The sequence below is a fragment of the Lissotriton helveticus genome, chromosome 8 (genome assembly GCF_964261635.1).
Source record: "Lissotriton helveticus chromosome 8, aLisHel1.1, whole genome shotgun sequence".
Classification (NCBI taxonomy): Eukaryota; Metazoa; Chordata; class Amphibia; order Caudata; family Salamandridae; genus Lissotriton; species Lissotriton helveticus.
The window spans coordinates 147,883,686-147,902,287 of record NC_136069.1 but is presented as its reverse complement, the minus strand read 5'-3'; the positions used below and the strand labels follow the sequence as shown (position 1 = coordinate 147,902,287).

At 43.2% G+C, this 18,602-nt stretch overlaps 1 protein-coding gene across 3 annotated transcripts in view; it reads right to left on the bottom strand.

Annotated features, from left to right (window-relative positions):
- Nucleotides 1-6,470: 6,470 nt before the first annotated feature.
- The window catches only part of GTPBP8 (GTP binding protein 8), a 59,183-nt gene continuing 47,051 nt past the window's right edge, over nucleotides 6,471-18,602 (bottom strand). For all 3 annotated transcript variants that reach the window (XM_078656769.1, XM_078656770.1, XM_078656771.1), the window contains exons 6-7: nucleotides 9,783-9,901; nucleotides 6,471-6,864 (exon numbers count right to left, since the gene is read on the bottom strand). In XM_078656769.1, the coding sequence (XP_078512895.1) occupies nucleotides 6,780-6,864; nucleotides 9,783-9,901 (204 nt within the window). In that variant the 3' untranslated portion in view covers nucleotides 6,471-6,779. The remainder of the gene's footprint in view (nucleotides 6,865-9,782; nucleotides 9,902-18,602) is intronic.

Sequence of the window (18,602 nt, the reverse complement as noted above, 5' to 3'; positions counted from 1 at the left end):
AGATGTATATATAGATATATATATACACACACACAAATCCTTCCCGGTGCATGCAATGGAAAACACACCTCAGGCACAGACTCCAGATTATGTGAAATGCTTTATTCAAATGACATGGTCCACATGACTCGTTTCGGCCACTGACCTGAGGCCTGGCTCACATAAAGCGCTATGTACAACTGGCAAGTTTATATAAGGTACAGTCTTTTTTTACCTTTTCGTCATTCTCAAAGTGTATTTGCACAGATGAGAACTTTTACCTTCCCAGGTCACATACCACATGGTAGTGACAAGTTGGTCATAGACCTCATTGACAGACTCCAATAACAACCAGGTACATTAGACATAAAATACAGTCATTATTTTTAGTTAAAAACTAAATCATGCTGTATACTAACGCACAATTGAAAATAAGTAGTTCGCTAAATGGTGAAATAAAGAAACATAGCAAAACAAATAATATTCTATTCTGAGTAGGCTCAATAATACACCTCTGCATAATGCAATATGTGAAGAAACCACATATCTCTGAACACGTAGCCTCATAATGCAGTTCAGCTACCTGTGTGGTGACTCAGGACAACTGGAAGGTGTTTAATGAGTCAATATAAGAGAACCATTGGCTAAGTTGACCCGGGTAGGTAAAGAGGTGCTGGGTGTGCAGAGTATTAAATAGAAGAAGCAAGTGCTGCTGGAACTGCAAATGCATTTACAGCAAAATGAATATGCAAAGGTGAAACAAGTGTAGAAAAGGTAACATAGTACTGCAATATAGAATGCGAGGTATGAATGCTAAATATACTCTTCTCTTGGCAACCGGAGATTGATAGAGTAGGAGTCAGAAGCCACCATCCCCACATGAGGCGGGAAATGTGGAGTAACTTAATCAGAATTTGACCAAATATTCTTTAAACAATAAAAGGCTAGCTATCAAAATGATCATAGGCAATAGTCTAGGGTATTGATCTTGAAAATATATAATTATGATCATACCAAAATGCAGCATGGTAATGCATGATATTGAACATAATTGCAGGATGCTATATCATATAGCTAACTATGATGCCTGGAACAGACAATCAGCACTCTAGTAACCCAGAGAACAGGAAAACGATAAGGTAGAAAATAATTACAGAAGAGTGTTTCTGTCCGATATATTAGTGGATTCGACAGAAATCTGAACACAAGTACAGAAACAGTTATTATAGGAAATTGTAACACTCTTTACCCATGTTAAGGCCCCCTGGTGTCTTGGTGTTAAGGTCTAATATGTAACGTGACTCCAGTTGTCTACGAAGTTTTTCACGGTTACTACCTCTTGATAAATGCACACTGTCAATAACGAAATATTTGAGGTGCTGAAGGTTATTGTTATGAATCTCTTTGAAGTGCCTCGCCACTGGTTAAGTTTGGTCATTGTTAACGATGGCCCTGAGGTGTTGTAGAATGCTCACATGGACTTTAAGTTTGGTGCTACCCACATAGTTCAAGCCACATGTACACTGAAGTACATAGACCACAAACTCAGTTCTGCAGGTATACTTCCTATTGATGATGATAGGCTCTGACCGAAAAGCGGCATTAACCCAAGTAATGTTAATTGCAAAATGACAGACTATACATGTGCGGCATTTAAAGAAATCAGTTAAGTTGGAGAGCCAGTTAGATGAGGTAATAACCTCAGAGCTACTTTTGACTAGAACATCCCTCTTGGAATAAGCTCGACGGTAAGGAATAGTGGGTCCTTTGGGAACAATGGGACCCAAGACAGGGTCAGTCTGGATAATGCACCATTGCCTGTTCATGATGGATCTCATAGTCATTACTTATAGCAAGGAAGAGAGCTAAGCGAGGGTCAACAACACCACTGTTGATATTTTCAAGGGTAGCAGTAGCTTCAACCTGTGCATGGTCAATGTTACCCTTGAGAAGCTGTTCTCTCGGTATAGCATTGGCCCTCTCAATAGCTTTAGAGATAGTCAGATTAGAGTAACCTCGTGCCTTAAATCTCATGTATGCATCACGTTGACACTTAATCAGGTCACACTCAAGGCTGCAAATTTTATGGAGCAGTAGCATTTCACCATACGGGATACTGGCCACGAGGTGCTTTGGGTGAAAGCTCAATGCGTGCAATGTAGAGTTGCCTGCCGTGGTTTTGCGATGTAGCATAGACTGTAATTAGTTATTCTCAGTATATGCAGTGACTTAAAGGAATTCAATGGTCATGGCACTGATTGTGGCATTGAATTCTAGGCTGAGGTCATTCGGGTTAGTGTCAGACACAAATGACCAGGCACTTTCTTTTGTGCCTTTCCAGACAACGAAGACTTTGTCTATATAACGAAGCCAGGTGAATACATTGGTACTGAATGCCACTTGATGGACTACCCTGAGGACCTGCTCCTCCCACCACCCCACACGTACCATGCATAGCTGGGAAAGAAGCAAGCCACCATGGCCACACCCCTCAATTGCTGGTAGATGTATTTATCAAACATAAAGAAATTCAAGTTAAGGCACCACTTGATCAAAACCAGAATCAAATCGTTATGTTTATAACATTGAACTGGTCGGCTCTTAAGAAAATGTTCACAAGCTCTCAACCCATCACACTGATTTATGCTCCTATAAAGAGCGGTAATATGCATGGACATCAGGAAAAATTCATTTGACCACTGAATATCCTAAATTTTAAGCAGAAAATCACCAGTGTCTCTTAAATAGGAGGGTAGCTGCGTCACGAAGTCTTGAAGAAAGTCATCTACATATTTTGAAATGTTCTCACACAGACTGTTACGGGCCGAGATAAGTGGGCGCCCAGGTTTGGGTGACAAACCCTTGGGCACTTTGGGTAGGAAATATAAAACTGGCATAGCTGGTGTTTAATTATTGAGAGAGAAACTCATCTTTAGTTACCAGTCCCTCATCTTCGAAATGATTCAACTTTGATCTCAACTCTTTTCCGATTTTACCAGTTTCCTGTAACATGTGTGGTCATTTAGGTGTCTGTGTGCTTCCTCGAGGTATTGTTTTCTGGGCCACAGAACGATATTACCACCCTTGTCAGATTTGTTGATCACCACTTGTTTGTTGCTATGTACTTTTTTGTTAAGGGTAAAGTATTGTCTGTTTCGTTGTTTGAAATTCCATTGACGTTTGACGGTTCTGTGGTGCAGGTCTTTCAATTCATCGATGATCACATCATTGAACGTGTCACTATAGTCTCTAGGCATCATGGGGGTGAAGGTGGCATGAGGTTTAAAGGGGCTTTTGATGGTCACAGAGCCAGTAAAACCTTCCTCGCACAGGATTTGTTGTGTGGAGAGTGATTGTGAAGTAGATTGAAGATCGTGCATGGTGCTTATAATCAGGATGTCCGATACCATGAGGTTAGTATCTCCTGGTATTAGCTATGTTATGGGTGCAATGGTAGTGTTGTTGCTGTGCTTGAGTTTGAAATATTTGATCAATTTCAGTTTGTGGATAAATCTGAAAATGTCAACACAGGTACGACTGTAAGTGAAACTGCTTTCAGGGCTCAAGGTTAGGCCAAGCGACAGAAGTTGCAATTCAGCCTTGCTTAAGGTAATTTCACTCAGGTTTATAACAGTGTTGGCGTTTAGGTCTGTTTCCTCCGCCAGTTGTTCCCTCTCCTGTTGTTTTTGTTTGGATTGCCTGCATTGTCTCCTTTGGTGTTTTTTTTTGTTGCGTCTGTTTCTCGTTTCTTTGGTGGTCGTGGACACAAGGTCTGTCTGCGGTCTAACCGTAAAACATCCAATTCCTCAGCGAGAGTGAAATTGCATATAGCCCCCTCGTTGTGGCCTCTGCCCTCATCTGAACTGGTCTCACTGACCAGGGCTGAACTCATATCAGATACGGATGCTGTGTTATCCTCATTGGCATTTGCTCCAGTTTCCTGAATAGGTATAGTCGGTTTGGTGAATTTATGTTTTTTTATGGAATCATATTTCCTAGAGAATGTGAAAATCTGCCCTGTTTCATAGTCCACCTTATCACGAGCAAATTGGAAGGCTTTTCTGGCTTTTTTCGTCTCTTCCTGCTTTTTTAGTCTTGCTGCGATGTCATCTTTTCCCTTGTTGATCAGGACTTTAGGGTCCAATTTGTCAAGTTCAGTGTTAATGCGTTCAATTTCTTTCATGGTAGTGGTGCGATCGATTTCGGCGTATTTTATGAGGATGACAATCCGGAGCATCGAGGCATATAAATTACTCTGCTCATTCTGTTAGCATCAGAGGGTTAGGGTTTTCAAATCTGGGGGCTAGCATAATCCTTAATCCTCATGGGACCAAACCCATGTCTCTGTATTTTTGTAAAAAAATTTACCCTCCCACCATTTAGTTGCTTCAGTTTTCATTCGTTTTTCCATAGTTCTCTGGGGTGTCTGGGTGCAGTGATGTACATGGTGGAAGCCTGGAACGCTACACATCAAAGTCAATGGGAAGAGTACTTGTAAGAAAGAGGCTGTAAGTGGAGACTGGGGAAACCAGTTCAGCAGAACCCAAGGGGGTGGGGGTGGCTCAGCTCTTGAGGGTCTCGAGACCACTGAGACACAGTTGGTGTACTCAAGCCTGCGCTGGAGAGCTTGGGTGCAGAGGTGTTTTGTCCGGCAGGTCGTGAGGTAGAGGCTATCACAGTTCTTGGTGTACCTGCAGAAGAAGGAAAAGCAACACAGCAGGACCATTTTCAGTGTGGAGCTGGGGGGGCGGTTGATATGTACCGGGCAGATGCAGTCTGTGCCTACTGAAGCAGGATGTAGCTCCTCTACCCAAGGAGATGTTGCTTGGTTGATGAGGTGCTGAGCAGACCTCCAAGGGTTTGGAGAGGCTGTTCGGGTGAGTCAGGCTTCATGATAGTCGGGACAGCAGCAGCCAGACAGGGTTTTTTGCGCCAAGTTTGGTGCACAGTTCTCATGTCTTCCGCTCTTCTTTGTCTTTTTTTCAGGCATAGAAATCTGAATTCCTGGTGTCAGGGGGCCACCTAAACACTAAACGTAGGGGTATTCAGGGGAGTGAAGGATAGTAGCCAATGAGCTACTTATCCCTGGGGTCACTACACCCTCTATGACCACTTCCTGTTGGAAGTGGGCATAACGCTGTACCAGAGTTCCTAAAACCACCAAAAAACAAGATGATGAAATCCTTCTTTCATGGAGCACATCAGGTAGCCCACCATATGGGATGACTAGCCTGGAGATGCAATAAGCAGTCTGCATAGCTGATTTCCCACCTGTCCTGGTGTCAAATACGTCTAAAGGCAGGGGGTGGCATCTCCCGGGTTTGAGGGAAGTCTGGGTCGCATATAAAAGACGGCAGGGGCTTTAAAGCCCCTGGCCTTGATATCATGAATCACTAGCCCTTCTGCTGAAGGGGAAGAAACCTTGCGCCACCTCTGGATACAAGTGCCATTCATGATCCGCAATGCTTCAGCAGCTTAGGGAACACAAGGAGCCTGCCAAGTGGTTCGCCACCAGGAAAATACCCTGATGGTTCAACCATTTCCAGAGGCACAGGGCCTTGTGGCAGAGGGTTTGTGGCCTCCCCCTGTCCTGTTTGTTAGAATATCACACGGTGGTGGTGTTGTTCGTAAGCACCTGTACCAGCCTCCCCTTTATGGATGGAAAACTTTCAACACCAAGTGGATTTCTCTCCGCTCCAGAAGGTTGAAGTGAAGCTGGGACTACGCCAGAGACCTCTGATTTATACGTACCCATTGTGGTCGCCCCAACCTAGGAGTGACACATTCGTCAACACGGTCAGCTCTGGGTGGGGTAGGAAGAGGGTTCTGTCACTGACCCAATCGCAGTCTAGTAGCCTCTACTGCAGATCTTTTGCAGTTTTCTCTGAAAATCTTACAATTACAGTAGGTCTCAATATCACTCCAAATTCTAACATCTGTCAATATACAACAAAGGATATTCACATCAACTGCCATTTTCAATCGAATATGGTAAAACCACAAAGTGTACATATACCCATTCATCCAGTGGTTTATTCATTGCATAAATGAACAAAACTGATAATCTATTCACAAGCAACATCAAAACACGCATTAGATGTGAAAGATGGAATGTAACAGCCTCTCATCCAGTTCGTTTTCTGATCCATTTAGTAACTTGAACCTGATTGTAATTTAGGCTAAGAAATTGATAGTCAATACGAGACTACTTTCCAGCATGTTGCATCAGCCGATTGTGATGGAAAAGGTGGCCCTACACTTTGCATATCCACATTCAACTCTCCATTTATACTTGCTAGTTCAGAACAATACCAGTATCACACTGAACCCTATGGCTTCCCCATGACTTCACTCTGACAGACTAACCATGTGTCAAGTGTTGGCTTTGGTTCATTGTGCTTGGATTGCAAAGAATCAATCTTTGATTCCGCACCAAAAGTGGTGGTTTCTATTTGATGAAGTTTTGAGAAAGTCAACCTTCCATTAAAAAGTTAAATGATTATCATTTTAATACAAAGTTATCATCCCCCCACAGTACGCACTTCAAAATGAAATGACACAAGCAGTAGCAAAACAGAGGGAAGAGAATTTCAGTCGTAAAGATGGCTTCTTTTTTAGCATACAACCTCTGATCTTCTGCAAAATGCATCGTTATCCATGGCTCTGTGGTGCTTGGAGTCGTCCAGAAGAAAAAGTGATCCTAATACACAAGGTAAAGCATGGTCAGGCTCATCATGATCCATGAGTTCAGGCCTCCACTGTCACAGCTTCTTTTGCACAAAGATTCCTTTAATCCACTATCAGCTAGTGTTTGTCAAGGGAAGATTTCCAGTAATATGGGCAATAAAACATCGAAGCAGATGGATCCCGTGAAACTGCGGGGAACTGCAAAAACAACGTTGAAAACATAAGTACTTGTTCCACTAATTACACATTATTTTATCTGTAAAGCTAAACGTCTAAAAAGCCTTAGAGAGTATTTAGGCACGGCTACTCACCCAATACTCATGTATGCCAAAATTATATCCCATTCATCAAGTAGAGAGTCAGTTTACATATTGGGCCAATACGTTTTAAAGTCCATTAAGTTTTCATTATTCAGATGAGTTTTGCATGGCACCATTACTGTGGGGGCTGAGCCACTCCAACGTGCATGGTTTGGAGCAAGATCACAAATCTGTTCAGGTATGACATTTGGAAGATGCATAAAGGCAGGAGAATGGGATAGCTGTGTGCATACCAGTTTAGGTGATCTGTATGAGGTTACTGTGGGTGACTATGGCATCATGAGGCTGTAATTGGTAGCATTTACAAAAAGGTACTTTTTAGTGAATTTGATCTTGTTGATTCTGACAGGACTTCAATGTTAAGTCTCCTCTATACATAACCATTTATTATAATAGCAATGATCACTTGAAATCAGGCGAAGGATCAAATCTACCCACACAGGCAATAGACACTCTCACATATTTGGACTCAAACAGAAGTATACTATTACTGTTGTGTTGGTAGCTAGTGGATCCTATACCAATCATAAAGGGTCAGCAACAATGTAATGTTTTACAAGGGCTTAATGTACTTTCAGACACACAAATATATTTTGTTAGTATTGTAACATAAGTAAGTAAGCTCACCAAGTCTGCCATGTTGCAAAAAGCATTAATGACATGACCAGTACACCATGTATTTTCAGCTTATTGTCTTTCACCCTTGTTTTGGGCACATGCACAGTAGTTTTTAAATTTTTGAAAACCATGTCCACCACCCAATATGGAACAATATTGGTCGCTAGATGAAGGACATGGTAAAAAGCAGAAAAGATATCCACAAAAAGTATGGGGGTGAACATGTGTGCAGTAGATCAATTCAATGTAAGCCAAAAGTGTCCCAGCGAGAGCATCACAATGATTATGGATGGAAAAGCCTCACCTGCTGCTTCCCATGACGCAAATAAAAATGTATTAAAAAAAAGGAAAAGCCTCACCCACTTACTTGTGGCCATTCTGTCCCACTTCGGTCAGATCATGTCACCAAGGTGGTCTCAATCTCCAAAGAGATCTTACAGAATATTAGGTTCTGGATCATTGCGGGATCCAGATTAAGTAATAAACAGTCTTCTGTGTAAATTCTAAAGATATCCCTTTATCAGAGGATACAAGGACATTAGATCCCCATCATCCTTTTAATCAACATGTTTCAGCCATTCTAAAAGTCCAAAAAGAGTTTTGGAGCTTCTTCTGGGTTAACAGGATCCCTCTCATTTCAAAGCCCTTGCTCAGTATGTAGTGAGGGTAGGAATGGGTCTTACTGTGCAATAAAGTGAGAAAGCTGCCTTGAATGTCAGGGAACAATGGCTCCACTGGTCTCAGCCGAAGGAGGCCACTTCTATAGACATGCAATTGTAAAGGTAGTAGTCCCTATGGTCACCTATTTGCATCTTCCATGGACTGATTGCAGATCTGGTAGCAGTGATCTAGTGTCCATGTTCACCACCACATCTTCTGTGGCGATTTTTTCGTTAGTGTATAGGATGTATTGTAGTGAGTTATTTTCCTCTTGTTCGGATAGAGAAATGAGCCAGGGAGAAAGCATGCAAAATGGGAAAGAAGTCTAGGGTAGTGTGAGGTGTATCCCTGGGGAAGAAAGAGAAAGAGCAAAACAAAGGTGGTAAGAACTGAAACATCTGATCGTTAAGGGATACTCATAAAAACACTAGAACTCAGTGAGGATGGGATGGAGGCAGAGGAAATCTTAGGTGGCGTTTTTATTATTTTCTATTTATTGCATTCCACTTTTACCTAAGAGGAGGTTATCCTTGGAAAAGGACCAAGGGAACAGAGGATTTTTAGAATCACACAGAAATGACAGCTTGCGGACATTTCTCAACATTAACGTTATTTACATGGTTGGATTCATTAACCTGGTCAATATTAATCATTTGGAACAGTTTGATTAAACAAGTCATACGAAGAGGTTTCCTCAAGTATGCATTCTGTCAAGATCACATTGGACTGTCGGTGTACTACACTTTTACGTATATCTCATAATACGTGCTGCATCAGTTACTAACACTATAGTCTGAGGCTTTGTAGAAGTGAGAAACTCCCTGTTCTCTTAGGACATTATGAAAGCCCCAATTGACTGTATGCTTGTGCTTCTTTATTACTGGGATTGCAAAGCTAAACTATATGTACATTAAAATGGCTTGAAATGTTAGCAGAGTGTGTATAATCTTATATACTATGTTGTGTTATGCTTTGAAAACTGATATACAATGATCCCAACATTCAGAGATATGAAAGTGGCAAAAACATTAGAGCTTCAATACAGTATAACGTCTACTTTTCCCTCCCACTCACCAATGAGTGATTCAAAGAAAAGCCCCACATACGGGACTTATTTAATGTAAAGGTTTCAGTTCTATTTCAACTCAGCAGGGTACTCACAAAGAAGAAAATTCAACCCAATGAACAAAGTAAAACAACTGAAAAATGTGTTTCCAACACAATCTAAGGTCTTGACAGCACTGTGGTACAAACTGAAGGCTTGTTAACCAAGGAGAATGACTTATTGGTGTATTGTTGTGTCCTCTTGTACATTAGGCAATTACATTACTCCATGGCACACATCAACGTTTTGTTCCTCCTCCCTACTGGCACTTACATTTTTCTCTCCATAGCTTATGCTAATCTTTCTTCTATGGGAATTTTGTACAGACGTCTACTGGGTTTGCGAATTTCTAAACATTGAATTACACTTTATCTAGCTCTTTGCTAAAAGGAACAGATGACAACATACTTTACCTTACTAGAAAGATCTGGGGAAAGCATCCCTTTGTTTGTTTCTCAACCATTTCTTGCATCTGCAGAAACTGCCTCAGCAACTCACCCCGTGCAGACTTGTCGATTTTTGTCATCACAAGCTATGGCACCGATAAAATAGAGTAGAGGATTAAAAAACGTAAGCATACCAGCAAAATAGGGTGCTGAAGCTAAGAATCTGGTAACAAAGAACTAGGCATACTTTTCATGTAGATCAATCAACATTTAAAATCCTTTTGTGATGCTGTTATAACAAATGTAAACATTAAATTGACAGGCCTGGGTCAGATGCTATCTTCTTGCTAGCTAACATTTCTTATTGCACAGCCTTGTACAACTGGATCAAGATACAAATCAACATGATTGCGACCCAAACAATATTCCTACAGATGCTGATAAAAGTGAAAAAAATTTCAAGCGCACTATACATTCTACTACTAAAAAATAGTTATGGCTACAGGCTCTCCACACTACAACCTTTTCATTATTATCTGATGGAATATTGAGAATTTTTTTAATCTAATATGCCTTATTTATATGCTTCGTTTTGTGTAATTTCTTTTGATTAGCATTTGCAATGACAGATGCGTCAAAGCATTGCTTCATATTAGCTGCCATCTATATATGTTATCCATTAGATCACTATTCTTTTGTTTGTGGTATGCCTCCGCGTTATCAGAAAATATTTAGCAACTGTTTTCCCAAAAATCTTCTGAATTAAGATGGCTTTTGCTTTAAAATAAACAATCAATTTTACACAAAACTGTGATCAGATGTACTCATAGATACACAGGTGCAAGTAACATATGTACTTCATACATAAGCTGCTGTTATTTGAAGAAGACTGAGTAATCTGACCCCTGTTTTAACTACAAAACTACTGCATTTACTAAGCCACTAAACTTTAAAATAAAATTCCACAGCCATAGATAGGGCTGTATAATCAATTGATTGTGTGTTGTTTAAGCACTTACAGGATTGCCCGAATTCAATTCACAACCCCAATGCACTATCAAAAGTAAGCCTCTGACTATTCGACTGCTCAAAACCAAAAAAGCTTCTGTTAGAAATGGGGGTCTCTAGTTAGCAACAAGTAGGGGCCCTTTTTCCTAGTGAGGGTAATACACTTCTTAAAGAACCCCTACTCACCCCCTTGGTAGCTTTGCACAAGCAGACAGGCTTATCTGAGAGGCAGTGTGTAAAGCATTTGTAAACACATACAGTAATACAGTGAAAACACTACAAATGGACAGCACACCAGTTTAGAAAAATAAGTAATCTTTATCTAAACCAAAAAAGACCAAAACAACAAAAAATCTACAATACGGTTACTAAGATATCCTTAAAAATCGGTTATTCACTCAAAGATTGTAGCAAAAAATAACTCCACCTGGACTATGTTGTGACAGGTAAAAATACCAAGTACCGCGCAGAGCGTGAAGTGCGCAGCATCAGGCGCAGAGTCAAGCAGAACCCCCCCAAAAGAACAGAACTTTGGAAATGATGAAAGCAAAGACGGAATAGGGGAGGCGATGCTTTGTTGGCGCCAGGTGACAGATTCCTTACGACCCCAGGGAAGATGAAGCTTCGGTTCCATACTGCAATGCAGGGAAGGTGAGAGGTCGGTTCTTTACTGTGTTGGGGAGGTGATATCACGGTAGCGGTGTCAATGGATTTGAGAGTCACCCATATCTAGTATTGGCTCAGCGTTTATGAAGCACCAGTGTCTGTGGAGTTGGGGCTGTGGTGTAAGTAGGGACGGTGTGTCGTGGATGTCACAAACAGTGTCCTTGGCTCCGGTGCAGACAGCGGCCTCTGTGACGGATTTGGAGTCGATCCGGCATGGCATCGGCCTACGGTGCAAGTCGGGGCGGTGCGTCATGCTCATCAACAGTAGTGCCCACTGCTTCGATGCAGGTTGAGGTGTCGCTTGCCGGCGTCAGTGGTGCAATTTCCTTCTGTGGCAGCTGAAACAGCAGTTCCAGATGCGGAAAGACAAAAGAAATGAAGTCTTTGTGTCCCTGAAACTTCAGAACAGGAGGCACACTATTTCAAGCCCTTGGAGATCTTCCTCAAGCAGGGGACACAGCCAACAGCAAAGTCCTTCTCTTTTCCTTGGTAGCAAGTAGCCACTGCAGCCAACCCCAGACAGCAAAACAGCACAGGGGCAGTATTCAGGCCCAGACTGGGAACCACAACCGGCCCGGCAAAGTGCTCGCCACCTCCCCACTCGGGAGGGTTGGTGGGGCTGCCGAGCACTTTGCCGGGGCCGGTTTTCGGACGATTTTGGTACAGGGCCGATTTTGCAGCTTTGCTGCAAAAGCGACCCTGTAACAAAAACGGCCCCAAGGGGCCAAAACCGGCCCCCACCCGTGCGGCGCACCAGGGGATTGCCCGGTGCCCGCTATGCCCAGTCCGGCCCTGGCAGTATTACTCCTCAGCTTCTTCGGCTCTTGTCAAAGGTTCCTCTTGATTCCCAGAAGTGATCTGAAGTTCTGGGCCCCAATATTTATTCTACAAAATCCTTTTTTCTCTGGTGGCAGAGAAGCCCTTTGCTCAGGCAAAACTAGTTCTGTCCTCTCTGGTGCAGGAGGTGGAGGCAGCATTGTGGCAGGCCCATTCAGGTGAAAGGAAATCTCCTTCCCCTACTCTAAATGTAGCCCAGGTCTATTCAGCCCAGCCCTGACTCATCAGACCCTCTGGAGCTACTGCACTTCCCCAGCCCCTGACACTCTGAACCCAGACAGTCAATCCACATCCCAGCAGAGGCACAGTGGATGGCTATAAAAGCAAGAAAAGACCTACTTTCTAAAAGTGGTATTTTCAAACACAGAATGTAAACATCACACTCACTAAAAGATGCATTTTAACATTCTGAGTACAGGCATACTCAACTTTATTTTCCTACCTTGTTCCTTGGGGTAGTTAGGCTTATAAGATGCTATAAGCAAACTTCCCATTCAATCCTCTGGGGAAAGATCGCCTTACAATAGTAAAAAACGAAATTGGCAGTATTTCACTATCAGGATATGACACGCACATCAGGGCATGTCCTACCTTTCACATAGACTGCACCCTGCCCACACTGGTACCTTAGGCCTCCCTTAGGGTTGACTAACACGTAAAAAAAAAGGGAAAGGTAGGGCCTGGCAAGTGGGTTCACTTGCCAAGTCGACATGGCAGCGCTAGACTGCCCACAGGCTATGCAATGGCAGATCTGAGTCACATTTACAGGCTGCTTATGTGGGTGGCACAAATAAAATATGCCAATCATGGAAACACCAATACATAACAATAATTTACAAAATGAGCACTTGCACTTTGGCACTGAACAGCAGCAGCAAAGTGCCCAAAGCCTATAGACCAGCAAACAGGAGTACAACACACAGCAAACACACAGGAGGTCAAGGCACAAAATACAGGGGAAACCCATGCCAATGATGCCAGGTCTAACAGGTACCTTCAACAAGCATTTGCAATGCAATAGGTCTCGCAATTGCAAGATTTTCATCTATTGGCATTGTAAATGACAATGCCTTTTATTTATAGGTTTAAAAACCCGCTATAATAAAAGGTATTGTCAGTTACAATACCAATAAGTCAAAGTTTAAAAAAATGCGAGACCTATTGCATTGCAAAAGAATAAAAGAAAGCAGATCACCAAGCATCGCCACCACGAGTGTATACACAAATTACAGAACTTATTAAAACAAAACCTCTAAAGTGTAAAGGTTAAGGACTGGAATCCGCAGTTGCACAAAAACAAGTAGGTTAAACACGTCATAAGGAGTATTAAGACCTTAAGGTGTAGTAAAGCTTTTTAAAGTGGAATTCCCAAAATCCCCAATGTGAACATGTAAAATAAAACACATAAGCTAGTAAACACGTCTGTTAATTATTAAAAAAAAAAAAAAATCAGAGCGGAGTGAAACCCTTGTAAAGCATAACCCAAACATTTGGGTCCCCAGTATGAACATGTGAAAAAACATCATTGGGTGTAGTGAAAACAACTGTAAAGTGATACATAGACACTGAAGGCGCTCTCTGTAACACCAACATCTGTGATAAGCAAAGTCACTGAGAGAAGACCTAATAGTAATCGCCTCAACATGAGATTTGCTGATAAGGGAGAGATTTTTTAGGGATTATTGGGCCTGTCTCAGATGTCAGAGAAGGGGAGATTAGTACAAAAAACGCTCTTGGCAAAGTCAATATATCTCGTCCTTGCCCTAATTGACGTTGCTAAGATTGTAAGCCCTGTCGTACAGCATCCCTGTACAGCGCTGCTTTTATTTTAATAACAGGAAAAAGGGTACACGCAGTCGGCTTTGTAATTTGCAGGTGCAAGCACCAAGCATGCATGCACCTAAAACATGACAGGCAGTTTTAAATAAAAAAAGATTTTGCTTGCAGCTTTGAGTTGGACTGGTATAAAAAAACAAAACTATGGAACTGGAGGAGAGAGCAATAACAAGTGGGGGTTGTAAGGAATCCCAGACGGCGTTTGGTAAAACCATATGGGGGCACGGGAGGGGGAAGGAACATGGGGATGGGTGAAGAACATGTAGAAAGAGTAACGTGAGGGTGAGATGCTGCACTGGATAATGTGAGGGTGAGATGCTGCAACTGACGTATTGAGCAGTTGTAGGAAGGGCTACAGCTGCCGTTTTTGGAACTGTGGAACCAGGTTTTAGTCCTTGCGTCTGTTCAAAACCCTGAGATTCTGGACAAGTCACTTGATTTCCCCGTGCCTAAAGCAAAATGAACGTGCCCTTCTATTAAGTGTTGCTTTTGTAAAATCCTTCAACAGCTTCCACTCGAGCTCAGGCTACATAGAAAAAGAAGTACACATCATGTGAAAACAGGCTAAAAACACAAACATACAGATATCACCTGCCACAAAACGCCGACCCACTAGCCAGCTACGCATACCTGTGACTTAAAAGCTGCCCTTAAGAAGAGTGCCGAACAAGTCACTCCAAATCGACGATAACAATAAAATACAATCCCTCAACTCTGACTACCGCGCTGCACTGCTGGTAATGATTATTGGGCGGCTGGCGAGGCACCCTACACAGCGAGTTTGCGTGCAACACATGGTTCCTCCGGCCAGGCTGGCAGGAGTAAATGTGGTCCTGGCTCTATGTGCGCCCTTTTTTTTGCAGTGCATTGTTGTAACTTTAAGGCAGCTGCTTATAACATTCCTACCTTCATTGTAGCTGCAGGAAGGGCGCTCTGGAGAAGCCCAAAGCCATAAAAACAATCGGAGGGAGAACTAGCTTCGGTGGGAGGGGACTCTGAATGCTGGGGCCAGGACTTCACCAGGAAGTGTTGGTCTGCTTTCCTGGCCGGTGTTTTGGCTCTGGAGCAAATGAGTCTGGGAGGAGCGCAAAAGGGGAGGCTGAAGCTAGCGGTGACAATGGAAAGCTGCATCTAGTCTCTAATACCTTCCTGTTCAGTGTTAACAGAGTGTGGATGGGTTCTCGGCATCAGCTCTCCCCATTGAAAATTAAAATGAAAAGTGAATGCCGTATGTGTTAAAAAAAAAAAAATGCCCTCAGTGGAGCACGTTTGTTTTAGAGCCTAGACACAACAATAACCATGTGTCTCTCCCCCAAAAAATAAACGTAAATGCAGAGTGTGAAGAAAACAATTGCTGGAGCTGGTTTGATTTCTAGCCAAGCCAATTAAAGTAAACAGTGTAAACAAAAAAGTCCAAATAAAGGCACATACTATAAATCAAAAACACACTAGCATTAAATTCAATAAACAATTATGCCCCAGTAATTAGCCGGTGCTCCTCGGGTAAAATCGGAAATGATGTATCGGACCAGGAACAAAAAAGGACCAAGGAAACAAAATGGCAATTGCAAGAAGCAGGCCATATTGCCAGATTACACTCTGGTAGAGTGTTTAAAGCAGGTCTTGCTACAGCTGACGCTCAACCTAAAAATGGTCTTGCAGAAGAGACCAAAAAAATTAAAACGGACTCCTGCAGCAGCACACTTTCCTTGACGAAGAGTTAGACAGTCGACGCGACACGTAACGAGCGGACGTCACACGTACGGACAGCACTGACAGACTGGGCTGGCTTCTAACAGGCGTGCGCGCAGGCCGCAGTGTAAATAGAGAGTTAAATGGAGGTAGCCAGCTGCACCCCCGTAGAGATAGACGGAGAGCAGCCCTCGACTTCACGGGATACTCAATTGTTGGCGCAGGAGGCGGAGGGAGAGGTGAGTACGACGCCATGACAGGGAGAAGGTCCCAGGAGTACGTATGGCGCAGTACAGAGGACGCCTGGGAGGGGACCGTAGGTCCTGAGGGTATTTATTGGCTTCTGTTCTATTACTTGGTGTTCACGTGATAACGGCAGTCACTGCTATTTGCTAGAAGTCCAACCTCACTTATTATTTTAATGCTAATTTCTATCACATCATCTACACACTTGGTAAGTGGGGCTTAGTTGTGGGGGGAGGGGGCGGTGTGGGTGTGTGCGTCTGTGTGTGTGTGTGTGTGTGTGCGTGGGGGGGTGGCGGTGTGTGTATATGTGTGTCTGTGCGTCTGTGTGTGCGTGCGCGCGTGGGGGCGGCGGGTTGTGTGTATGTGTGCGTCTGTGTGTGTATGTGTGCATGGGGGGGCGGCGGCGGCGTGTGTATGTGTATGTGTGTCTGTGTGTGAGTGTGTGTGCATCTGTCTGTGTGTGCGTGCCTTCGGCCGGCCTTAGTAACGCTGTGTGCGTGCGCGCAAAGCTTGTCCACAGACCCTGATCGGCTCATGCACCTGTCTGTCTCCCTTGGGAGACAAAACAACAACAATAAAAGGAGGTACTGGTCTTCAGTCAGCTGGTATTGTTATCTGAGCTCCCATATTTATGTTCTTTCATCATATACAGTTTATAACTTGGCAAGATCGAGTACACTGCAAGGTGCTATAAGGATTCATTGAGTTGGTGAGTATTGCTAAATCCGGCTCACCGTTTGATCCGTGCTCCCCTTCTGCTCTGAAACTGATTCTGGACCTTATAGGTATTAACCTGGCAAATATCTTTAACTATATGCTCAGGCATCTACCCCTCTCAATAGAAAAAGGCCTCTATTCTCCCACTGCTAAAAAAACCTAACTTGGACCCAGCGGACACTAATAATTACCGACCAATTGCGCGTCTCCCATTACCTGCTAAACTTGCTGAGAAAATTATGAATGATCAACTGGCCCAATATATCTTGGATGAAACACAATTCGGTTTCAGAAAAGGCTATAATACGGAGACCGCACTTATCAAAGCTACTGATGAAATTAGGTTTGTTTTAGACGGAGGAGCAGTGGCTGTCCTTGTGCTACTGGATTTATCAGCGTCATTCTACAGAGTTGATCATGGGCTTCTGATCAACCGGGTCTCTGCGCTTGGCATTGGGAATAAGGCCAAATCTCTGTTGACCTCTTTCTTATCGAAACACACTCAATAGGTCAGCTTGGGCGACCGTCTTCCGCGTTTTTTCACTTCCATTAGCCCCACATTGTTTAACATGTATGTTACCGATTTAGCAAGGTGATCAAATCTTTTGGTTTAGCACTCACGTCATATACAGTTCATAAGAACGGTGACACTGTTTTAGTTGATTTTCATGATGGCATGTTGGCAATCAGGTCTTGGATGTCCAGATACTGCCTCAAATTGAACCGTCCAAGACGGAGGTTATAGTCTTTGGAAATGTATCCTCTGTCTGGTCTCCTGGCTGGTGGCCAGGTAAAGTGGGATCGCCCCCAATCCCAGTTACGAAAGACAAGAACTTGGGTGTCGTCCCAGATGACAAGCTGTATTTTAAATGTCAAGTTAACGCCGTGGTCTCCTCATGCTTCAATGTTCTCGGAATGGTGAAGAAACTGTTCCCTCTCATTCCGGTTGATACCAGGAGAAAGATAAATATCCACTTTGGTTATGTCCAAAGTTGATGACTGTTACAGTTTATTGAATAATGCACAGGAAATTGTACTAAATAAGCTACAGCTGGTACAGAACGCAGCAACCAGGATGCTTTTGGGCACTCTGGAATTCAAGTCAGTCTCCAAGGTGGTTAGAAAACTTTATTGGTTGCCTATAGGCAGAACAAAGTTCAAAGCATTGTTCATTGCTATTCACAATAAAGGGCCAGCATTTCAGAAAGATTGACTGCAGGTATACACTCCCAACAGATCTCTTCATTCATCAGGTGCTAACCTTCTTGTCGTCCCAAGAACCTATATAACTAATTGGGGTGACAGAAGCTTTGTATTTGTCACTGCTAAGCTGTGAAACTCACTTCCCTCTCAGATCAGAGCCAATCCTACTTTATTGCCATTTAGAAACCAATAAAAATGTGGCACTTCAATAAGTAGGCTTTTTTCCATCAAGGCCATGGCCCCGCCTTCTGGAGCACTTCGCGCCGAGACACCTATGGGTATTTGTGCGCTTTATAAGTTGTTTTAACATAACATAACATTTAACTTTGATACAGGATTTGCATTGAGGGCTTCCACTGTGACTGTGGGATCAGACAACAAGTGACCCACAAACTCTTGGAACACCAAGTCTTCTCTCTCTTGACATCCTTAACCTCTTTGACGCTCATGGTGAGCTGAGCTCGTCATGAGCCACGGCGCTCCGGTGCTCATGACGAGCTCAGCTCGTCATGGCCCGTGGAACGCTCAGGTGCGGGGAAGAATTCCCCCGCTGTGCTGAGTGTTCCACAGGAGTCAATACACCTGTGACGAGCTCAGCTCGTCATGAGCACCGGAGCGCCGTAGCTCATGACGAGCTGAGCT